The following is a 25123-nucleotide window of genomic DNA, read 5'->3' as shown; positions in this document are numbered from 1 at the left end:
GAAATTAGAAAAGCTGTGTTCTTAAACCAACTAAACGTGAAGACCGCCGCTTCCTAAATGACTACCGGTCATTATTAGCATTTGCATCATGTCACAGTTTAATGCGGTGGTCAGCTCGACGTTGGATTGAACCGAAAACCGACGCTGTTTGCTTTCTCCGCACTTCCTCCTGCAGCGGGATGGATCTGATCGGAGGCATCTTAGTTCCCTCTCTCTTACAGCCACAGAATTATTATTGCAAAGAGGGGAAAAAAAAACACAGTGCTGCATCAGCTGAATGCTGCAGGGAGGAGGCGGTTCAACTGTGTGTCAAGCCCACTGCTACACATCATCCTGCACATGAGGCCTGCATAGGAAATGTGATACACAGTGTGCTGCATCAGGAAACCACGTTAGCATCCTTGCACTAATTTATAACAGTATAATGTCTTTTATGTTACTGATTGATGCATTCCAAGATTTTCTTTCCTGAAAGTTAATTGTTAAACATTTTATTTGACTGACACTGTCACCTCAGAGTTTGAATCGTGGACCTTTGTGTTTGGAATTTGTGTGTTGTTTCAGTGCCTGCATTCCTCCCGTTTTCGTTTTCCCTCACAGTTTGAAGACATCCACGCAGGTCGGATTTCTGTGAAGGCGTTCTGTAAAAAGATTATGAACAATTACCATCTTACCTGCTGTTCTTTGACCCCACTAAATACTTAGTGTCCCTTCATAAGATGAAAGCTCCCCTGAAATCATGATTTATGGATTATTTTTTTTAATATATTAACAACAATCTGGTTATGACATGTTGTCATTTCTGTGTGAGTGATCATGTGTAAAACAAGTCTAATTTAGAGCCTTTTTATCTGTGAGTCCTCACGTCTCGCTCACACACACACACACCAGTGGTGGTAAAACTGCCTTCTGACCGACTCTTCAGAGGAAACTGACAGATGGTGTTATTAAATAAATAAGTGTTCAAACTTTCCACCCCCGTGATTTTACCTTTGATAATTAGCTGCAGCAACCAGCATCAGGGCCCGATGAATAAAACTTCTTAAAGAACTGCCTCTTTTATTGGCACATTTTTCTGTTTTTATATGAATATTTCCAGCTGCATTTTTTGTTTGTTTGATACATTTTTATGACTCAACATAAAAAGCTGTGCTTTATCTTTAGAAGGACTTATAGAGTTTTTTGTGGTGATGCAACTTCTCATTTTACAAACAGCAGGGATAGTCGAAATAATGGATTATGTTTTTCTCAAGTTGACACCCACATTGTTACATTAGTGAAATTAAACACTCAGGAAAACAACACGAGCAATAACTAAACGTAAAAATAGTTTTTGTTGTTTTTATCCACCATTAATATGTTTTTGTCTCTCAGCTACTATGCACTTGCAAATATGAAACATTATGTTCGTCTGATGTGAGAAAATTATGACTCTGGAAAGATTTTTATCACCTGCTGCTGCTGAAATTATGTTTTGCCTGTGTGTGTGTGTTTGTGTGTCTGTTACCAAAATATCTCATTAACCATTGGACGGGTTTTAATGAAACTCTCAGAAAGTAATCATTACATGTACATCTGCAGCAGATTAACCTTTGGAGTCAACGTGATTCAAGATGGCTGCCAGAGTTAATCAACATTAGCCAACAGGAAAATAGCTATAACTTAGTCAGTTTCATACATATTGAGCTAATCTTTTGTGTGGTAGTAACTGAGAGTCATCCACAACACGTACTCTGAGCGTGACATCTCAAAATATAGCATGAGATCATAACATCACTGTCAAGGTTTGATGAAAACGACTTCAGCTCATTCATTTCTCAACATAAGATAGTCTAAAACTCTGACATGAAAGGTGACGGGCGATATGCATCCCTTAAAAGAGGCCTTTTATTATGTTATACCTGATTTACTGTCAAATTTGTATGAATGGCAAAAACCATACATGCACGATGGCTCTGTCTATCACTGTTACAGGAATTATCTTTGAATGACAAAATGTCATTGATTTAACCGACTGATGAAGCCAATAACGCTGTTTTTGAAAACTCTTTGCTTTTTTTTACTGTGAAAGAAACAGTTGTAGTGATGATGCTATTTTGAATTAATACTTCAATGCCATATATTGTAAATTTTTTGTAATATTGAACGCTCTGAAAAGCATTTCAGCTTCTTTAAACTAACAAGCCTGCCACTTTATTAGCCAGGTTTAATCTTATCTCTTTTTTGAGCATTAAGATAAAAACACAAACTGACTTAGTGTTGCCTTTAATGCCACATAACACCAGGACTTATTAAAGCAAGTATTTTTACTTGTCAGACTGTGAATTTATCCATTATTATACACTGGAATAAAAGTTGCACCTTTCTTGGTGTTCTCAGGATCATCCACGAAGACGGCTACTCGGAAGACGAGTGCAAGCAGTATCGAGCTGTTGTTTACAGTAATACCATTCAGTCTATTATGGCTATTGTTAAAGCCATGGCGAGTCTCAAGATAGACTACAGCAACCCTGCAAGAGCGGTAAGATACACAAGCACATGCAATGCTTTTGTTGAAGCTAAACATTTATTTTATTCCTCCTTCCATCTTTCAGTTTTTGACATTAGCCTAAGATAACCAGAAGAAAATACAGATTCTTTACAAAGAGCCCGGCCAAAAGCAAAACGTCCTCATTATTGTTTGAGTATACAGTAATAAATCGTTCTTACTCTCCATGGGCAGAATAGCATCTCTCTTAGGCCACAACATTGTCCTTTTTATCAACAGCATCTTGCAGTTGTACATCCAGTACCGACATTGAAATTTACAGTGTGCTTTCTCACAACTGAATTCACATGGGTTTATCTTTGTTTCTGCACTCATTCTTGCCCAAACTCAGATCTGTGCACCGCTTGCTTTTCCTGGAATAAACATTTCCTCCCTTATTTAGTCCTACCACAACCCAACTATGTGAACAGAGAATATTACTGGGCTGTGAGGCCGATGGGGAAAACATAGGCCTGTTTCTCACATCTTTTCCCCTCCTCGCTGTTCTTTTTCTGTCAATAACACGGGCGAGCGGTGCCAGTAAAACAAATGTGTGATCATGTGGTTTCTAACATGCACCTGTTCACAGCAGCCTTTTTGTCTGCAGAGGCATTGATGTGGTAGAAACTAGAACGCTGTGTAATCCTTTACTGATGCATCACCGTTACCTGGAGGGAAACAGTCCTTGTTTCTCCAATGTCATCTCCTCCATCTTTGATCTGCTCTGTCATCAAGTTGTAAGAGAGGGAAGAGTCGGAAACTACATGCAAGCAGGGGAAGCAGCCACCAACGGCTCTTTTTTTAAGATTGGATTCATTCAAAAGTGCTCTTCAAAAGAGTATCGGTAATAACAAATTAAATTTATGATCTGAGGAATACCCAGATGGAGGAGCATGACCTTAAACACAACCTCACTGTCTGATTTCTTTGTTCTAAACAGCTGCAAATTATCTTCTTTTTTGACTTCTAAGATGAATGATCCCCCGAAATGTAAATCAGTCAGTCTCGGCTGTAACAAAGAGGTTGTTCAGACCTGTTGTTTAAAACTGTTTTTAGCTATTTGATTGCAACTGGATAGCACTAAATACAAGTCTGAACTCCTTCAATGCACGTAGAAAATGTTTTTCTTCAGACCACCTTCCAAGGTGTTCTTCGGTGGTCTGGACCCCTTGTGTTGCCGTACATTTGGTAGTCTGAGCAGCAGTCCAACCTGAGCCCCGCTGCAGGGTCTCCAGCTGAGCTGACGTGACCCCACACAAGCAGCAGAGTGGACAACAAGGTAGAAAGAAAAGTCAGATTGAAAGTGAACAATTATTCTAGTCACACAAATCTTTGGGCTGTTGGAGGTAGCCAGAGTACACTCCACAGAGAACGCCTGCAGCTGAAGCTCAAAGCAGGAGAAACCTGTAAAAAGACGGGGCTGCCTTTACCCACATTGCTGTCCAGTAATTAACCAAAAGGTCATGGAAATTAATTTTCATTGTCCAAAAGAAACTCTCTAGGTTTTATGTACCTTAGAGTGTGAAGATCTGTTTTGTAAAAACGCCTGCAGAGTAAGACTATAAAGATTGACTCAACGGAAATGTAAATATGTTAACTGTAGTATGTTTAAAAACATGCCTGGAGGTGAAGCACATGCAAGCCTCACCAGGCTTCAGATGTCCACTAGTGTTGCCAGTTAAGGAAGTATAAAAGCCATATGGTGACAAAATGGTAAGAAATGTCATACATATATATATCCTTCCTTTTTTTTAACACTGAGTTGGAGCCTTAAGTAGGACACATTCCCAGAAGGTATTCGTTCAACTTTGATACAGAAACATGAACAAAATCCCATGCAAAAAGACCCATCTTATAATTGAAATCAACAAAACCCAGCTTTAGGCAGATCTGTTTTCTGCTGCATCCTGTGAACTCTTAGCAACCTGGGGAAAGTGAGACCTAGCACTGACCGAGCTGTGTAGCTGTGAGTGTCAGGGTGACTTTTCTGTGAAACCAGCGTATGTGTTCTGTAACCGGAGCTGTAATCGAACGGCCGAGGACACTGCTGTGGTGGTGTTTGTGTGCGTGTGTTTGCGTGTCTGCGCGCGCGTCTTTCTCCACTAACAGATCTGTTAAATGGCTCTCTGTACGTGATGGTGCTCTCACACTCCCACACGCAGCAATTAGTGCGTTAGCCCGCTCGCACTTGGACACATCAGCACCACAGAGATGGTGCATATTCTGCTTGGATTTACACAAACTCAAAAACAGAGTTATTTATTTTGATTGATGGAGCTGGAAGAGTTCAAAAATCTGCAACACAGTAACAATCCAACAGCTAAAATTAAAATCCTTCACTGTCAGTCACTTGTGATCAGCATAACAAAAATACGACTAAACTAAAATGAATTGTATAACATTCTAGTTATCTATTACAACACTGACACATAAAAGCAATAAATTAGAACGTCCACTTCCTAATAGAAAAAAAAGTGAATGACAAAGAAGTTAAACATATTTCATTCAGCTGTACAGGATCTAACATGTTGACCCAGAATGATTGTCTTTTTATATTTTTATCAACACATTAAATCTGAACTGAATCATAAACTTTGCTACCCTTCCTTTGGGATAAAACTGTAGCTACCACAAGCTAAAACTTTACAATTCAGTTTCTATACTATCAGTGCATAAATACAAGAAAAAAAGTTACTTTTAGTCTGACAATGAATAAATATGCTGACTTTGCTGATGTTTGTTTTTCTAATGTCTTACAAAAGGAATTAATTTAGCAAAGCATACAGATTTGTTTTTATTTTAATATTTATGTCCTTTAACATGATGTTTCTTTAAGAAGACTATTTAATATAGTGTTTATTTATGTTTTTAAGTACTGTATTTGGCTGGTTGGCTTTGGATTATTATGATTTTGTTGTTTTGGGTATTAAGTCATTTACGGTTAGTTTTTTTGTTATACTATCCTTGCCATTAGATGTTCTCCATGAGCCTTATAACAATTCTTTATATGTCACCAGTATTACGTTAGTAATCAGCACACCTGTTGCCATTCAGTAAACACCCTTCCCAGTACGTACACTCACTGGTTTTTCCCAGTTATTTGTCTGAGCCCAATGTTTGTTCCTGTTAATCCTGTTCTTGATATAGAACAGCATTTTAGCATACCTGCCTGCAAAATTAATAAAGTCTGAGTTTCGATTTCCGTTCATCCGCCTCCTGCTAAACGTGATACAGGCAGAAAGATTCCTCTCAGTACATTTTCAGAGAGTGTATTTTGTAATTCATCGGAGTCCTAATTTTTTCTGTTGTAGAAATAGCTCTGAGAATCTTGCCTTTTGATTATGAGCACATACTGCTTTAGCAACAAAAACCCTTCTAATATCGATGAAGGAGCTGTTGCACCAATATTCATTGTAGTAAATACATGCAGCAGCGTACAGCGTTTAGTTAAATAATATAGTTTTAATTTATGTACATTTTTATAGGTTGAATGTCATCATTTCTTGTGGCTAAACATTTCCACATTGGTTATGGCTGTCAGGTTGGCAGGAGAGAGAGGCGAACCCAGAGCGCAGACTCATGGCAAGAACTTAAAGGAAACCTAATTTATTAAGAATAAAAGAACAAAAAAAAGGCTGACGTGACAGCAAAACAAAACAAAATCCTAACAGGATCAAACCATAAGGCAAGACATGAACCCAACAAGAAGCGACAACGAACCAGCAGTGAGTGGAGGAAATGACCGGGTTTTAAAACAGAGGGTAATTAGGGGATGTGGGCACAGGTGAGTGATAACAACTAGGATCAGGTGAAGATGGGCGTGGCAGGAAAACAAGAGACTGACTGAGAAGAAGTGAATGATGACATGAAGCAAAGACACAAGGAGGAACATAAACATAAAGGCAACTAAATAACAAAGTACAAGACACAAATAAACCCAAACCCTGACAATGGCATAAATGATCCTATTAACATTCCTGTCCTGAATCTCATTGCCCTCCTCCTCCTTCTCCTCTTCCTCCCGCAGGACGATGCCCAGCAGCTCTTTGCCCTGGCTGCAGCTGCAGAGGAGCAGGGCATTCTTCCCGAAGACTTAGCCAACGTGATCCGGCGGTTGTGGGCCGACAGCGGCATACAGAGCTGCTTTGCACGGTCGCGAGAATACCAACTCAATGACTCAGCAGCGTAGTGAGTATGAATTTTGCGAGTGTCAGGAAAAGTGATTAAATTATCGCAGCAAATAAAATAAACTAAAGCTAAGTGAAAAGTCAAGTCAACGTCTCTCTATAATTAAACATCACAATTTTACAAACTGCCACTATCAGTATCCTCTGCTTCTGCAGAAGCATGACCTTGTGTTTATCAAATTTAAATGTAAACACAGCAAATTTGAAAGTCGCAACTTATCAGGCCCACATTGCATCAGTTTCTCTGAAAGTAATTACAAGACTTCATCATTTAAAAAAACATTATAAACAGATTAAGATTTAGTTTCTTGCCTGAACCTTGTATTGATTACTTTTTATATTTGTGTCATATTAATGGATGTTTAGAGCTGCTGCCATTGAAGCTGCTGTTGGCTCTTTATTGATGGATTCCATTTACAGCCTCACTGATATGAGCTGCAGTGAAACCCTGGCCGAGTTCTCCGGGGGAGGAAAAATAGGCCAATAACTTCCATTTAGTGAATATTTCTCTCACTGAGGGTTTGATCTTTAATACTGTAACCTGATAAGTAGAGCAAAGCTTTGTTGTTGTTGTTGTTTTTTTTTTTTTTAAGAAAGACTTTTAAAATTATGTTTACTTCAAAGAAAATTGGTTTCTAAGAAAACTTAAGAATTAATTGTTCTCACAGTAATACCCACTGAAGACTTGTGTGCTTTTGAACATCCTGATTAATTTTTGGCAGCTCATTTGGAAATATTTTGTCCTGGCAGCAGGGATAAGAAATAAAAAGTTTGCTTTATCATTTGTTTTCTTTTATTGTAATCTGCAAATTTGGCAGGTTTTATTACTTTGTCAATGATTAAAACTATAAGAACGTGGATACAGCTTCCTTTTTGTGAATTATAGGTTGATTAGGCAAGTAAAGCTTCCAGCAGGGTTTGGAAGAGGATTCAGTGCTGGTGTTAGTGAGACAACCAGCATCAAGCACCCCTCCTACTAACCAACAGCCTGTGAGAAATCAGAGCAAATACAAAGTAGAAAAAAGACTGGAAATGATGGGTTCTCAATGAACTTACAGTTTAGATGTAGACCTGATGGATCTGTCAATCGCTTAGATTGATGTTTACCGTTATAGTACCAAATAATCCACAACGGCCTCATCAGACTATACTGTTATTATTAAAAAACAGGGTCATGAGGAAAAATTACAATACTTTAAATTTGAAAACACTTCTTTTTGTCAATGCACAGTACAGTATTGTACTTACCAGTGAAAGTGGTAAGTCTTTAAGTTCTATTTTGAAGAATTTTACAGAATGGGTACTGTTAGTTTTAGAGAACAAATATAAGCTTGGAACCGGATACACAGCGATCCTTCAAAAAAACTGTAATCCAGGTAGGAATGCTGAAAATGTGTCTTAGATGTACTCTGTGGATCTAAGATTTTGCTTTGATTTCTTAGTTTAATAATAAAACACCTACAACTAACAGAAGCTGACAGAAATTTTGCATTTTCACAGCAAAACCTCTTCAGTGATTAGCCTCCTAACTGGTTGGACTGTTTTATGGATCACAAAATGAGGATCACAACATTTAGAACTATTTCAGTCCAGAATAAGCATATGGATAAAAATCTTCTCGCTGGTCACTGGTAGTGGTTTTTGCTGGTAATCTCTCAGCGTATCGCATGCTGTTTGAGGTGCATTTCCGTCTCCCATGTCTCATCACACAGAGATATGTTACAGCATGAGTGCAGAGTTGACGTTTGCTGTCTGGCTCCTCACATCATCTCATTCATCGTCAACCCATTTTAAGCCCGGCACCACAAAGATTGTGGCGATGCTGGAAAAATATTCCAAATTTGCATTCACTACAGATTCCAACACCATGTATTATTCACATATTGCAGCGTTGCAGTAGCGACTGAAATGGACAGATGAAACCCTGAAAAAAAAAAAAAAACCTGCTGCAGGCTAGAATATCTGCTGTGGAGGAGATTTTTACCTTCAGCATATGAAACCCAGGGATTGTATATATATAAAGCAACAATTAATCAATGTTTGTTTTGCTTTTTTCGTTCCCAGAAAGTTGAGAGGCTACAATTAAGCGTCATTGAATGCGTGTTGTTGATTACGAAGCAAAATGTTTTGCAGTGAGTGTTAATGAGTTAGAGCTTTATCTGGTGTGGCTTCCTCTACAATACACACAATCTGAAGAAACACATTAGAGTACAAAAACCATCAGCAGCGACAACCAACTGGAAAATAGGCTTCAGAATCAATTCAACACATACCGAGCTACACACCGACAACAAAACAATCAATTTAAAATTTACCCTTAAGCATTGACTCTTAAAACTGAGCAAAGTGGGAGTGTGCCAGTGTTGGTAAATAACAAGCGAGCCGTATGCCTGTTTATTTGGCAAAAATAACAATAGGCATCTGATGATTTGATGTCAAACACAAGTAAAACGCCAATGATTTACCCTGTTTGCATGCACAAGTGTCCTCTTACAGTTTTGTCAAGGTGTAATCTTTAATATGTGAGGAAAATACTTTCTGGACAGCAGGGGCTTTTCTGTTGTAATGTATGTAATTGCAGCGCTGCAGCACGGTGGAGCTACGGCTCTGCAAGACCACACCTGGTAAATGTAGTTTGGTAAACCGTCTCCGCGGTAATTTAGAAAGCACTTAAACATTCAGAAATGTTCGCAGCAGCAGGTCAGAACAACTCGGTAAGAGACAAACAAGTGCCCAAGTGAAATATGTGTTGTCGTGTAAGCCTCCTTGTGTTTTCGTTTCTGTCTGTCTTGCAGGTTTCAAAGCGTGTTGAAGTCTTAATCGTTGTCCGTTTTTTTTTTTTTTTCTCCTCTTAGTTACCTGAATGATCTGGAGAGGATAGCGAAAGCAGATTACATCCCCACGCAGCAGGACGTGCTACGAACCCGGGTTAAGACCACTGGCATTGTTGAGACTCACTTCACCTTCAAGGAACTGCACTTCAAGTAAAAACATTAAATACACAATACAAAAATATCCCTGTCCTTGTCTTAAAATGAGATAAATAGGACTTCCCATAAACAAAAACACATTTTACAGCTTTACGGGATCTTTTTAACTGAGACTGGGTCAAAATGCACAAAGAGTGGTGTGAGGGGAAAGATGGATACAACCTTAATGTTTTCAAAGAAGAAAAGAATGTGAGGTTCAGCTAGGCGCCGCTAATCAAACGCATTGATTAACTGATCAACATTGTTTGTGTGGACCTCTGGAACATCAGACGTTTGGCCGTTTTTTTTCTTTCTTTGCTCTCAGGCATTTAGATGCAAGTTAACACAAAAGAGGAAAACTTATCACAGAGAAGCAGTTGCTGCTGGGGAAGACTTACGAGCTTACTTTTTAAAACATTTTTGAAGTCTGTCACTATTATTCAATGATTATTAACAATTAAACATTTAAGATGTTGGCAACTCTTTTCATGCAAGAATATCCAAAGAAGCCCACCGCATGTTTAGACCTTGCAATGCCCAGAGAATCTGCACGAGCCCAGACAGCTACATCTCACGCTGTTAGCATGTTAAACGTTATAGTTGATGACAGTAACATTAGCAAAAGACTGAGTCGGTTCGGCATTACAGTTGCTACAAAAAACTTGGGTCGACGTGTGAAACGGTAATAAAAACAGAATGCAACGATGGGCAAATCTCGTGCAAACATTTACAAACCAATTCAGGACCAGATGTAAAGTAATAATTAAAAAAAGAATTTAAAAATCACCTCTGGTGTCGGCCTTTAGTCAGACAAATACTTAAGTCGTTTGCAGGAACGAAAGAGTTAAGATAGCTTTCGCGGAGCAACTGATTCATAATCAGAGGGTGTATTTGACATAAAATAAACTGAATGTCAACACGATCCCCCAGCGTTCACTCACCTTTTATGCTGCAGTACAGAAAATCACTCACTGCCATGTAGTCTTATTGGCCGTATGTGTGAAACAAGATTAGCTTATTAAAATCCTCCTCTTGGATCATTTTTTGGAGGAAAAGAACCAGCTTATACAGTATATAGAATATGTATATGTCATCACATGTGTATTATCGAACTGGACTTGATGAAAGCATATAAGATGATATTGTGGTGCTACCTTAAAGCCATCATGACCTCTGTGTGTCGCCGTTTACAACTTTCCCCGGCAAATTTAACGATCTCAGTATTTAGTATATGGTTTAAAATGTGCAACTTCTCTACTTAGAAGCTAAATAATTGCAGCAATTAAAAGCTTAATCATCATTATAGCACTTGGAGCCGAGTAAATGAATCTGATCTGCCCACGAGGTTCCTGTTCAATAAGGCAAGAGCTGTATTGAGTGATAGTGTTTTAGTACATGACACACTGCTGCTGATCTTACATAAAATATGTTCTGACACAGCCTGAGCTCTGATGTGTGGGTTTGAAGTGAATGTACAGCTATATGTCTGTATATGGCAATCAAGAGATGCTTCAAAGATTGGACAATATGGGCAAATAGATTTATAAAAGATGTAAAGTCTGTTACATAGAATTGATATAAGATTTGAGTAAAGAAATGGGTATCTTAGGAAAAGATGTCTTCTTCGAATTGCACATTTTAGGTGTTTAATTGTTGTTTTTACTTCTTGAATAGTCTAAAAAGAGCCTCCTTTTTCGATGCACCTAAACAGAAATGACTAATTAGAAAAAGGCAGCAGCAGCCTCACGGTTCTGGTGTGACCTGTTTCCTGATAAACTCTGACATTTACCCTGTCTCTCTGCCTCAATATTTGGCCTGAATAATACACAGAAGAAATCGATAAAAAAAAAAAAAAAAGGAAGAAGAAGAAAGAAAGTCTTTTTAAAATTCTGCTTTGTTTGCTGCAGTTACTAAACGAAGGGAAACACTTAAAACACAGAGAATTTAAGTGGTTTCGTTTAAATTCATCAGGATAGTTAATGCCAACAGATGTCATCAGATTATTCTGTTTTATCAGAATCCGGTCCTTTATCAGAAAAGACCTGAATCACCTCCACTTTTACCCAGATTGCCATCACAGCTCTCAGCTTCACCTCCTGCTTCTCCTGTGAATGCAGAGCCACGCCTGGCTCTTGTAACCCTCACTGACCCTCCAGGCTTTTGTCCGTTATCCGACGTACATCTTTCCACTTCCTCACCACATTCCTTCTTATAGCAACCTCATGAAAACATAATGCGCCTCTGGAGATTATACGTCAACCTCCTTCCCTCCCTCGCATTGTTGTTTCTCCTGTAAAATCATTTTCAGTTCTCTGTTCTTTGAATTAACCTCATCTTTTTTTTTTTTCATTTCAACTCTCAAGTTACTGGCACGGGGGGGGGGGATATGTTTTTTATATGTTTTTTTGAATTCTATTTATTTTTCTTGCAGAATGTTTGATGTGGGAGGCCAACGCTCAGAGAGAAAGAAGTGGATTCACTGTTTTGAAGGAGTAACAGCCATTATCTTCTGTGTTGCACTGAGTGCTTACGACCTAGTGCTGGCTGAGGATGAAGAGATGGTGAGGAAAAAACATCATTGTCTGGTTTGTGTGTGCTTATTTGTGAAAATTAGATCTCATTACTATTTTTAAAATTCATTATTTGTGTATTTCAAGCTCAGGTTTTGACAATATGGCTCCAAAAGCCTGCTAGTCTTGTTTTTTATGAGTTGTTACAGTAATGCCAAGTTAAGGTTATCTCACTGAGCTTAAATTTGAGGAGTAATTATGAAACAAAGTACCTTGAAGGTTTTTTCAAGTGACTTTAAATAGACTATTTTAAAATCTTGAACAACTTTAAGTATTTAGAAGAGGCTCAGCTAAAAACATCCTTTGAAGATCCTCCTCTTCACTGGTTAAAATCTAATGTGGAGCAACACTGCCCCCTGGTGGCAGCTCTGGTGCGTTGCTGTGCTCTGATGCATCTTTAAGCCTTCACCCGGTTTTGTTTCTCTTCAGAACCGAATGCACGAGAGCATGAAGCTCTTCGACTCCATCTGCAACAACAAATGGTTCACTGAGACCTCCATCATCCTCTTCCTGAACAAGAAGGACCTCTTTGAGGAGAAGATAACTCGCAGCCCCCTCACCATCTGCTTCCCCGAATACACAGGTACCCCGACGAGTAACATCAGGGATAACACCACCCCTGAGACCACAGCGACCAGCATATGCAGAAAGCTTTTTACCCTCATTTATTGTTGATCTATTTTATTTATTTTTTCCAAACTGTTGATTTCCAGGAGCCAACAAGTTTGATGAAGCAGCCAGTTACATCCAGACCAAGTTTGAGGACCTGAACAAGAAAAAGGACACCAAGGAGATCTACACCCACTTCACCTGTGCCACTGACACCAAGAACGTGCAGTTTGTCTTTGACGCCGTCACTGATGTTATTATTAAGAACAACCTGAAGGACTGTGGTCTTTTCTAAAGGTAGGACACAGAATCAAAGAGTTAAACCTGATCAAAATAATTAACCAAAGTCTCTCACTCTGATTGCCTAATGACTCAAATGCCCAAAGTGAAAATTAACAACTTTTAGGAATGTTTTAATGCCAGATAAAATATATTTGAACATAATTTTAATCTACTCTGTTTTCAGCAAACTGATCCAAGTGTGTAAAACTTTGGGGTATCTGTTGGCAGAAGGGGTATAAAAATCCATTATTACGTTTTTATTCAAATCTTGTCTCCTTTTGAACAAACCAGTCATATTTGTAGAAGATAGACACAACACATCCAGTCAGTGGTTGAATTACCCGTTCAGCATGTTCTCCTGTTCTTCGGATGCCTGTTTTTCACCCAGTCATTCAAACAAGGTGTGTTGAAGCAGAGAAACATCTGAAAAGCCCACGAGGACCAGAATTTAAAACCACCGTCCTGCAGTGTCGGTCATGTGGGAAATGATGTTGTTATAATGTTGTTGTATTTTCCAACGAAACCACAAGGTGCCACTAAATCACACATGAGCAAAATACAGCCCAAAGGCCAAAAGCAGTCCTTGAGGCTTGGACTGTCTTCATTTAGACCCTGACATCCCTAAAAGTAAATAAATAAACTTAAAAGGATACGAGTGAAACACACAGTCTTTACTAAATGTTTGCCTATAGAGAGTGACATTTATGTTTTTGTCAGGTTAGTTATATCTGTGGTTGTGCTGGAGGAACTAAAATAAGAATAAATATTTCATACATGAAGGAAAAAAAAAGACAAAATGTTTGATTTATTTTATTTTAATCAGTTGTTAAAAGTGTCTGTTTGACAGCTAGGATGCTTGATATGCCAAGTGTGTTTTGCTGTGTTCAAAAAGATTGGCTTCATGCTGTCAAACGAGCAAAACAGAGCGAGTCTGTCTGGGATTTTATTTATTTGAAAATGATACAATTTCATGTAGATGAGAAAATGATACTTTGGCAAAACAAGAATAGAGGATCCTTTTATTATTTTAGTTATGTCAAAATGGCGGTCTAGGGGGGAAAAAAGGTTGCTGATCCTTGTACTAAATGTTGATTTTTTTAAACAAGCTTGTTGTGATGTTGGTTCTGATAGTGTTTTTGTGCAACTTCCCAGGTCTAATGTTTGGGTGTTTGCTTTTAGACCACTGCCAGAATACATATATTTTCTTAAAAATGCTTTGAAAAACTTGGACTCACTGTAATATTCATGTTTGGATAAAAAATATGGAAAATAATTTGCATACAAATCTATGGTTGTGGTTAAATTGGATGTGATGCTGTGTTTTGTATATATTTACACTGAGATGTACTTTTTCCTAAAACCGCAACACATACAAGGAATATAAATAAATCACTATGTCTTTAGGTGAAAATTGCTGTTTGGTATTGATTTGATGTTGACAAATGTGTTTATTTAGAAACATTTTATAACTATAATATAAATTCATCTATGCCTATGTGAACCTGTACCTCATGGTCTGATTTATCGCAGTAAACTAGACTAAAATGAAACTGTTTTCTTTCTTTTTTCTGCAGGACAATGCTGCCCAACGCACACAGACTGCATGAGAGACTGCAATAGCCATGTGATGATTACTGCTTTTCATAATGAAAACCAAGATAGAGTTGATTTGTGGAGACGGGGGGGGACTGTCAGAGCTTCTACAATCAATAATTCACAAGCATCAACTTCTGTTGCTCGTCATGTTTTTAACAAATGTCCCTCCTAATTTGATGAGAACCATCAACAATCAATCAACTCACTTTATTTAGCTCTGTTACTAAACAGCAAATCAGATTAATCAAGTGGCTTCACTGGAAAATAGTTGAATGAGGAACCTCATATTATGGCACACGATCAATAGAAATCCAGCTAAGTTCAAGTTTATTTTATCCCTAAAAGATCTTCGAGGAGAATTTTTAAGGGCAGTTATTTAATTTGCGCAGTCTGTTTTCTATTTGAGTCTCTAATTGAGTTTGCCATTTATCGTTTCTGCTTTTGGACGTTTAGGAAGAGGGGACACTGTTGACAGCAAACAACTACTTTTTATAAAAATCACATTGGCTTATGTTAACGCTCAGCTTACTGAACCGTTCAAACTGCACAGAGCTTATTTTTTAGAGGACAACTTACAAGCACGGAGGATGAGATTGGACGGAGGGGGAACTGTTTTTGTACACTGTTTACACTGAATCAATATTCACACTTGTATAGTGCATCGTTCTGCATGACTGTCTTAGATTAGGCTGTAGCCTCCCCCCACGAAGTGAAGAACATTCCTGAAGCATCTCGTTTGAAAAACAAAACCGAAACGTGTCACTTTTAAGGTATCTGAGATTTTATGTCTGTTCTGTTTGTCTTTTTATTCCGAGTCTTTTTACATATGTTTGTGCCTTGATATCTGTTTACACTTGTTCTTTAGAGACGTGCTGACTCCATGTTGTGAAATTAGGGCTATTTCTACTTCACCTAAGTTCACAAAAGCCGTGATTTAAGATGCATCATAGCACAGAGAAAAAAAAATGGATGATAATTGTTCATTAATGTTAATATTAAAGCCATTCACTTGTTCGATGTAAATAAAGTTTGACCACATTAACTTCTAGCTGCTGTGTGATATGTTCAGAGGTACTATTCGGGTGTTTTATTCCGTTCCTGCATGTCTGGGCTTTAAATTTATTAACAAACAGCTTTAAACCAGAATACATGGTGAAAATGCTGGTAAAAAGAGAACTCAGATAAAGACTGTGACAGACTTGCATGTATAAATATAAATAAAAACATTTCAACATTAATAAATGTCCGCAAAAACGCAATTAGCCAACAGTAAATGAAACTGCTCAAGACCAGTCACAGAAAACTATTTTCTCTTTACTTCAGGCCTTGAGATAATTTACTACGTTAACTTTTTCAGACACCCGTTTTGTGCCTGCTCTGCACAAATTTATTTTAAAAATGTGTTTACGTATTGCACACATTTCACAGCTCAAATTTAAAATATAATTGATATCTCGGAGGCATTGGTTTTTCAATATTTTTCCTGTAGATGTTTATTTTTTTATTCACATTACCCTTTTTAATTTAAAGGTTTCTCATTTGCTAAACATGCCTGACTCCTAGTCACATCACGTCGCCGATAAATGTCTTCACTGTAATCAGAAGTCACGTTTCCTAATTATGTTCTGAAACTTTATGCACAATTACAACACGTCACACATCTGCTTCTGCTTTAGGTTTTATGATAAATACAATGAAGCAGATTTAATTAGACTTAATTAAGCAGAAGTGACTGAAGTACCAAACAGTAAGCGTCCCATCGCTAGAAAATCTTTTTTAGATTAGCAACAGGAACCAGAAGGTGGCGGCCTTTAGATCTCTCTAAATCTGCACCTAAACAGAACTAAAAAACACCCAAAGTAAAGGTAAGGTGGAAAATATGACACTTTATTTTGGATGGAACTGCTGCATTCTGAGTCAGCCTGACAAATTATAGATTAATGCTGACGTTTTATAATAATAATGTACTAAGTTTAGTCACCTTCAAACTGTAAGACAGAGTTGTGATGATAATGATGTGTGTTTAGAGCCAGTCCTTTTATTTTTGTTGTTGATTCACGTGTTTAGTGCTTTTTTATTTTCAATATTTAAAGAGATTCTTCCAAGGCATTGCCCCAGTTTACTGAAACTTCAGGTGAAATTAGTCAATCGAGTTAACACCAACCTTTATTATTTTAAGTCACTACAAATCATTTAAAAATGCTGGAAATAAGCCAAATGATTCGATAAAAAAGGCGTCTGAAGTAACCTATTTAGATGGAAACATATCGGGCAGATCCAGATGTGGAGTCCCAGCTGCAGTTTACACACAGCAGGAAGTTTTAGAATAACTTGTGGAAAGGATCCGGTTTCAGGCGGCCTCTAATTGGCTGACGCTGTCGGTGCTGCGCGCTGATTGGATGCAGCAGAAAACTCAGGCGCCGTTAAATTCCGCACACTGCCCATGAACTGGAGTCAGAGGAGAGCAGAGGCAGAGAGACACATCACCTCCGATCAGCTGGTGGACTTGTTGACATTTATCCTCGAATTACTCTTGAATTATTCTTGAACTACATAGAAAGGTAAGTTTTATCCCGTTTGAACTGATTATTTTAGGAAGATGCACAAAGTTTCACCTCAAATTATACCTTAACTTTCGTTTTATTCCAGAAGAAACCACAGAGGTTGTGAACTACACTGCAAATACTACAAGAAATGGTAAGTTTGATTTCTCTTTTTTTCTCTGATTGCTTATTGATAGTTTCAGGTTCTGGCTTTAAATGCCCACATCTCTTGGCACAAGCGCCATAAATGGCAGTAGAAATATTTGCACAACTGTAACCAGGTTTGCCTTATGATTTGTGCAACACCGGAGCATTTATTTCCCCTCAAGTTGTAGTTTCAACAAACCAATATACCGTTTGCTAAATGCATGAATCAGCTCTGCTCTTTGTGCGAAAGCAGTCAAGAAGAACAGGGCACTTTAACTGACCACGGAGTCTCCCTGTGGGTGTCTCTTTAGGTCTGATAAGTCTCTCTCAAGGACCAAATGGTTCAGCACCCACAGCTGTGATAACATCATTATAGTAGCCTCGATACTCCAAACCAAACACCCCCAGGACACAGGGCTTTGACTAAAATCTTACAAAACAAGCCAGTCTGTGACTCATGTGCTTGTCGACACAATGAGGGTTCTTAAACAATTGTATGGAATAAGTGAATTCAAAAATGTCATTTATGATTCAGAAAACTGACATTATTCATGATGAGTACAAGATTTGTGTGTAATTCCACGAAGCGTCCGTCATTTCCTGCTTCATTATACACACCAGTCAACATCCTGTGGGGCTAAAAGAGTCCAGAGTGGATATGTGAGCCTGCAAGCTTCGGTCCAAATTCACCTCGACTTTGTCTCAAACTTTCCCTCTAAGTGTTTTAGACGGCAGGAATGGTTTCACACTAGTTTACAGAGTTCTCTGCATTCTGAAGGTTTCATTTTTCTGGTTTTCATAAAGCTGCTCTGGGGGTTTGTCAGGATTTGTTATATGGCTGCAAAGCCGAGTGACCTCAGCTGGTAAAAATCTTATTGGCTCAGTTCTAAAAGTTACATTTGGTCATATCTCAGCTACACCAGCTGAGGCACAATGGGATGTTTAAGCTCTGGAGTTTGTTGCAATATGTGATTTAGTTGACTTCATTGCAGCTCTACATGCTTAATTGTTCGTTTCTTCTTGTGCAGCTGTGTTTTGGAAACTCCACTGAGTGCCTTCGGGACCAGATGCAGTCCATGATGAGGTCCTTGCAGGACCTGAAGCAGATAAGCAGGCCGAGGCCGCTGAGTGAACCTTGCGCCCAGTCTTTCGCCGTCACAAGGCGGTGCAAACAGAGGACACAGCAGGAGCAGCTCACCCGTCTCCGGGTTTCGGATGCCAGTGAAGCCAGCACGTACGACTCCGCCTGCTGTCTGGCCAACCCGCTGGAGCAGGAGGAGGAGGAGGAGGAGCAGCAGGAGCACGAGCAGCTGACCCGGGGCTCGCCCAGCAGTGAGAAGAGCGTAGACTTTGACTCGGGCTTCTCCGAGGCTTCCTGGCAGGATGAAGGTGTGGTGCTGAGGAGGACCAGAAATGTGAGAGTCTCCTCCTCGGCTTGCGTCCGCACGAATCGCATCCGGCCCAAATCAACATCTGACGCCTGCCTGGAGCGCTGGACGTCTTTCGAGGTCCCTGACACGGAGGACTGGGCAACATCGCTGCTGAGCCGCAGCAGAAACAGACAGCCCCTGGTTCTGGGGGACAACAGTTTTGCTGACCTAATACAGAACTGGATGGACCTGCCAGACTATCCCAAGCCAACGGAGCTAAAGCCCAGCGGGGGACGGCGTCTTGCAAAAGACATTTTGGGAAACATGAGGCGGAAGCTGGCGGGGATGTCTAAAGGTGTGGAGTTGAGGTCGAGGCCGGCGGACTCCACAAGACCAGGCAGAGCTGCAGATGCTCTCCAGCGGAGGTCCTGTCCCGTGGGATTTGAGGCTCTGAAACCTTTCTTTCATCAGTCTCACACAGGACTGCATGAACCGGACACCGATTTCTACAAGTTCACAGCCCTCATGAAGACGGGCAGTCGGCAGCCCATCATATGCAATGACATCATTGGATACATTTAAACATGACAGCACAGACTCATCTGTTTAAACTTTAACAGGAGCATTGTATTGGAAGTGGGAATTTTTCAAGAAATAAAAGTTTATTTAATAAAAATGCTGCAATATTATTAAAATATATTTTCATAGCCATCTCTGACTGAACTGAATGATTTTGTTCTAAAATTATACCCAGTCTATATGTTTATGAAAGAATTATGTTAATATTGAGAAAACGTAACAGTGAAATCACTTTACAGCTCTATGAGCTGAACAGCACAGGATTTAGCCTCCTTTAGAAACAGCAGGTTGGATGTCCTATCTGCACAGAACTAAGAAAAATACTTAAAAAATAAAATAAAGGCCTAGCACTTCTTGAAGAAACACATATCATCCATGCCAGAGTTTTAAACTAAAATCAAAGCCATTTTTGTGTTGGTTAATGTCAGTTAGCTGTGGTATCCATCTTAAATTGGATTTACTGTAAACTTCAATCAGTTGTAGATATAAATCCAATGATTACTTTCATTAAAACTCTTCCAGTGGTTCATGAGACATTTTGTTGACCATCACACACACACACACACATGCACAGACAGGTAAAAACATTATGTTTCACCTTTTGGTGGCAGGAGATTAAAATTCTTAATGAACTGACTTCTGCAAGTGAAGTACACAGATAAAACAATATTGTTGAAACACAATTTAATCACAGATTTATTTCTTGTTTTACAATCCCTGTCAAACAACAAAGATAAGAACTACAGATCAGCAGAGTATAATTCAAATGTAGCCAACTGGGGGAAAAAGTCAGTATGTTCATTTAAGAGTGTGAAGTGAAACACATTGTGAGGTTGAGTGTGAGGGCAGGTAACACAAACCATCCGAGGACAGATGAAGGTCTTAAATGATGACAGCTTCTCCACTTCCGGCACCCCCTCAGTATCCAACTCAGCCTGATCTGAATTAAACCAGCTTTGCCTCAATAGCATAAAATCATTTAATGTCATAGGAGCATCTTCACACCTCTAAGGCTTCTGAAAACACACGTTATTTGTGAATCAAACGCCAGCTGGAGTTTGTGCCAAAACTCATGGTTAAAAAAAAAAAAGTCACTACAAGAAAATTAAGTTCTGAGCTGTTTTTCAAATTTTGCAGAACAGTATTTTTGAGACATGGGTTGACAGGCTGGATGGTTTGGACAACATGGGGAGCTCAAGAAAACTAAGCCTATTTATTAGAGCGAACAAAAACAAAAGGCTGACGTGGCAACAAAAGCTAACAAGGAACTAACAAAAGATCACAAGCAGAACCAGACAGTGCATGAAAGCAACGATGCAGGAAAAAAAATGTGAGTGAGTGAACGTAAAGGCAGAGGGTGAGTGGGAGATTGGCAGCAGCTGGAGTGACAGGTAATGGGGAACAGGTGAAGTGGGTGTGGCCGGTTGACTGGAAAACTACTGAGGAGGTGACTGACGGAGACTGAAGAGTGGCACAGAGAACACAGAGGGCACAGGGAGCAGAACCACACAAGAACACATCACAAAGAAACACAGGGAACCAGTCTAAACACAAGGACGAGAACAGATAACTCAGAGACACACAGAACCCATGAAGCAAACAGAACCACAGATCTCGTAAACAGAACATAATCAAAAGCCTAACACAAAAGATTAACAACAAAAATAATTCAAAAGGCACAGATCCTAACATAGCTAAGGTAAGGACAGTAAAAAAAATCTGACAAGAAAAGATACTCCAAACCGTTATAAATGGTTTCAGAATCATTAAAAAAGAGCTTAAAAATCAAGTCATTCATCCATTACATGATCTCTTGGCAGTTAGGAGTTTGTAGAAACGTTGGGTCGCCTGCATCAAACGAGCCGGTACCTGATAGCTGGTACCGTCTCGCAGTCTTCGTCTTCCTCAAACGAAGGAATTAACTCCAGGACCTTCTTATGAGGAGGGATGTCTGCCTTCGTCACCATTTTCACCACATCAGACACGCTGCAAAACAAAACACGAATCACAGGATAGAAACGTTTTTTTAAATTTTTTTTAACAGTTTTGAGCAGGAATCTTTCACCTTCTAACCAGGCATCATTATGAACGGAGAAGTATCTGACTTTAATACGAGAAAATAAAAACCTTTTTACCTTTAAAACCTAATTTTGTGGCAACTTGTCAAGTTCTGTAGAATCTGCTTCCTACCATAAAATAAATGTTAAACACAGCACGGCAAAAGTGAACTGTTAAAACCAATATCAGTAACTTTCCTGTGAAATTGATGTTTCTCTGTCGGGTTTTAGTTTTTGTGGTTTTTATTCCTCGTTCAGTGGCTCAACAGGGGAAGCGTGGAGTATGGCGACTGCACAGGAAGTAACTACTGGAGCATTTATCATGTGGATCCTGCCCCCCGCCCGCCGGTCCCTGCAGCCTAATCTAACCAAAACACGGCCTCCCCAGAGACTCGAGTGTGAAAATAATAAACCAAATACACAGTTTGGGGTCATTTCCAACCTCTCAATTTTTTACCCACTGATGTGTCGCATGCTAACTCACTTATTATATATGTATTTATCCTTTCATGAAAGAATTTAAACCCCGCCTGCAGGGTCCATAATCTGTTGTTATTAAGTTCTTTAACTGACAAGCAGATTTCACACCACGAGGCAGCGGATTCATTCGCCCCGAAGGCTTCATCGAACGTGTTTCAGAACTGAGCAGGCCTGAACAGATCGGCTCCTGCGACGCAAAAGTTCACCCCGGTTTAACTCTTGAACGCTCGTTCCTCGACAAACAGAAACCCGAGGAGGCGACTCGGTCATCTGTGTTCAGTGATGCATGAGTGTGTGTCAACAGGCCCAGAGGAAACACCTCATCCTGCCATTAGTCTCTAAACAAACAAAGCAGCGCTGCTTTCTGTGATTTGGTTGGTGTCTGTGTGAGGGACGCCATGTGCATTATGTGAGCGGGTCATACCTCATCTTCAGCCTGTCTTCCTGTCCGATGTAGAGGATGGCAGGACCGTAGAAAAGACCGCAGACGTTCAAGCCATGCTTTTCCTGAACAAAAAGAGTTTATTTAATTAAACAAGCGGCACAATGTACCTTAATGCATTCGAACGGGCCCATATGAACAAATATATCAGCCTGTAATGCCAAGAACAAACTGCCACTCAAATGTTTCTCAGAGCAGAGAACACACAAATAAAAGCTGGCCACAATCCCCAGCTGTGGTTGTGGAGGAAACCAAAGACTGAGCATCATCGCATCAGTATCATTCCACGTTGATGGCAGCAATGTTGACGTTACAGTGTTTTTCTGTGACACGTGCTGAGTGACCAGCCGGGACACGACACTGAAAACTCAGGGTAGTGTGTTACATTTCAGCATGACAGAGACCGTATCATGGCACTAAGAAAACACACGGGCGGCTTAAAGAAAATCCTGCAGAGACACAACCAGAGTCTAGACACGAACTCAGTCAGGCATCAGTCGAGAGGCCCCGAAAAATGTCTGAATACTGCTCATCCAGCCCGGCTGAAATGTGACATTTCTAACAAAAAGAATGGAGGAAATCTGCAGAAGGAAATGCGACATGCTTTTGGATTGACGTTCAAAAAGCAATTATTGCCACCAAAGGTACTTTAACAGTTACTATGCAAAGGTTTTCTTTTTTTGAATGCGTGTATTTTAATTTAAAAAATCTAACAGGTTTATGTTAAAAAAGTAAAAAAAGTAACAGTGTTTCCTAATATTCCAGGTACAAACTAAAAGCCTCACATTCTTTAGCAGTTCGAGACTAAAATCATCTGATGTTGAAAAATGATGGCGTTGTAGTCGCTTTGGTCCAAACTTTAAAATAATGTTATGCCCAGTCTCATACGATATAATGAGATGTCATGCTTGGAGTATGTGTTGTGAGTGATTTTCAGCTCCTACTATATGAAATTTTAGCTCAATATCTGTTAAATTGACTGAGTCATAGCCATTTTTATGCTAATGCAAGTTAGAAGTGGCAGCCACCTTGAGTTGGATTGACTCCAAAAGTACCAATGATTACTTCCTGAAAGCTTCATTAAAACCAGTCTAGTGGTTCATGAGATTTTCTTTGCTGACGGGTGGAGTTGACATCAAATAGTTAACAGCAAACCTTTAAACACAGCTCTTGCACAATCTATTAGTGCTCAGAAAATATGCTAGAGATGAGTCACGCAACATTTTAGGTCAACATCTGTATCTGTATCAGGTTTAAAACACTGCATTCTGGAGTAGGAAGGTGCACACATCTGAAATAAATGCTTGGTTGATGCATTATGCTTCTTAGAACCCAGGGTGAGATGAGTTCTTGGTTTAAAAATATATATATAAAACCCAGTTTAGAGAGAAAAAAAAGTCAGTTTGCACAATTTCTTACCACAGTAATTAGTTGGTTTCTTCTGTGCACACTTTGATGAAAGAAACCTTTTAGTAAGAAGAAGCAGCATTTTAAGCTGAGGTCTGCATCAATATTTAGTCACTTTGCTTCATCTTTATAACATGAAGCTAGAAGCAAATCTTGCTGTCATTAAAGCCAATGTAAAAATAAAATCACGTAAAACTATGAACACTGTTGTGTGCAATGAAGGAAATCAGCAAGCATAGGAAAACAAATCACAAACAAAAAGTGTTTTCTGTGTGATGAAAGTGTGTGTTTGCTATACCTTTATATACTTGATCAGATCAGCCAAAGTCATTTCCTGCTGATTACTGCCTCTGCCCTCAACAAGGAAGTCATCCCACAGAGTAAATTTTCTTCCTGCAACCTGTTAATAGACATATTACACAGTGACACGTTATGCTGCAACACACACACACATACACAGATCAAGCTGACTGACGAAGTACAGCCCGATGTGCAGAAAACTGTCAGAATCAGTGACATAACCAGCTGAGAACAATCAGCAACCCTAAACAACCCAGGAGGTCAAGAAGGTGCTTCCTCCGGTGTGACAGAGTGATTTTGTGCTTTTCTGGAGACGAATCATTGAAACTTGTCAACGTTTCACAATTATAGCCACTAAAATTCTACACAACAATCTATTTACCTTTTTCCTAAACTGCTTTTATAGGTTATCATTTTACAAGAGCTAAACATACATTAGATTGTGGTGTAGAATTATGTGTTTTGTAGCTCTTGTAAAATGATAACCTATAAAAGCAATTTAGCATAAAGGTAAAGAACGTTGCGAATAAAAGCTCAATCTGAATGAACACAAATGAGTTGCTCCAGGCAGAGAAATAAGTCTTTTTTTTTCAAACTACTCAATTTTCTGTCCTAAGTATAAAGTGACACATTTACTTTTTTAAATGTTAAAATTAGCTGGCTTTTTTATGTAAATCATTAGAAACACAAACCTTCTGGGCAATTAGATTTGTGTACATTTACACAACCTTGCATAAAACAATAAATAGGCATCTTATACGTGTTATTTTACCTGTAAACTGTTAGAATAAAGCTGTGCTGCTTGTTTGGAGCTCAGATCAACCTGGTAATAATTTAATTAAGCTCAGACAACTGATGGAACAGTATTATTAACACCGTTATTTAGCAAGTTAGTACTAAAGGTTAATAGCTACAAAATCTGACGTCTGGCAGAGTCTCCTGTTAGGCGGAGCTTTAACTCCCACCTCCGGGAGAACTTCGAACATGTTCCGGGGGAGGCGGGGGACATTGAGTCCGAGTGGGCCATGTTCCGTGCCTCCATTGTTGAGGCGGCTTAT

The 25123-nt window shown here is 39.2% G+C and overlaps 3 protein-coding genes across 4 annotated transcripts in view; 2 read left to right on the top strand and 1 right to left on the bottom strand.

The window, feature by feature from the left end:
- gnai2b (guanine nucleotide binding protein (G protein), alpha inhibiting activity polypeptide 2b) overlaps positions 1-15782 on the top strand; it is a 43816-nt gene extending 28034 nt beyond the window's left edge. The window contains exons 3-9 of the mRNA XM_017408445.3: positions 2380-2521; positions 6555-6715; positions 9570-9698; positions 12115-12244; positions 12683-12836; positions 12967-13159; positions 14719-15782. Of these exons, the coding sequence (XP_017263934.1) occupies positions 2380-2521; positions 6555-6715; positions 9570-9698; positions 12115-12244; positions 12683-12836; positions 12967-13157 (907 nt within the window). The 3' untranslated portion in view covers positions 13158-13159; positions 14719-15782. The remainder of the gene's footprint in view (positions 1-2379; positions 2522-6554; positions 6716-9569; positions 9699-12114; positions 12245-12682; positions 12837-12966; positions 13160-14718) is intronic.
- A 1376-nt stretch (positions 15783-17158) lies between these two features.
- On the top strand, positions 17159-19511 carry inka1b (inka box actin regulator 1b). 2 transcript variants are annotated; one of them, XM_017408185.3, is made up of 3 exons: positions 17159-17301; positions 17390-17437; positions 18459-19511. In XM_017408185.3, the coding sequence occupies exons 2-3, from the start codon at positions 17435-17437 to the stop codon at positions 19380-19382; spliced, it is 927 nt and encodes a 308-aa protein (XP_017263674.1). In that variant the 5' UTR covers positions 17159-17301; positions 17390-17434; the 3' UTR covers positions 19383-19511. The 2 variants fall into 2 exon arrangements, with proteins under 2 accessions (XP_017263674.1, XP_017263675.1); XM_017408186.3 differs by having other exon boundaries at positions 17193-17301; positions 17393-17437.
- Positions 19512-20048: 537 nt separating this feature from the next.
- Positions 20049-25123, bottom strand: part of uba7 (ubiquitin-like modifier activating enzyme 7) — a 34135-nt gene continuing 29060 nt past the window's right edge. Inside the window, exons 22-24 of the mRNA XM_017408067.3 lie at positions 24064-24165; positions 22341-22423; positions 20049-21365 (exon numbers count right to left, since the gene is read on the bottom strand). Coding sequence (XP_017263556.1) covers positions 21233-21365; positions 22341-22423; positions 24064-24165 — 318 coding nt within the window. The 3' untranslated portion in view covers positions 20049-21232. The remainder of the gene's footprint in view (positions 21366-22340; positions 22424-24063; positions 24166-25123) is intronic.

The sequence above is a fragment of the Kryptolebias marmoratus genome, linkage group LG4 (assembly GCF_001649575.2).
Source record: "Kryptolebias marmoratus isolate JLee-2015 linkage group LG4, ASM164957v2, whole genome shotgun sequence".
NCBI classification, from domain to species: Eukaryota; Metazoa; Chordata; class Actinopteri; order Cyprinodontiformes; family Rivulidae; genus Kryptolebias; species Kryptolebias marmoratus.
Note: the sequence above shows the minus strand (reverse complement) of the source record. Positions and strands in the feature narration are given on the sequence as shown.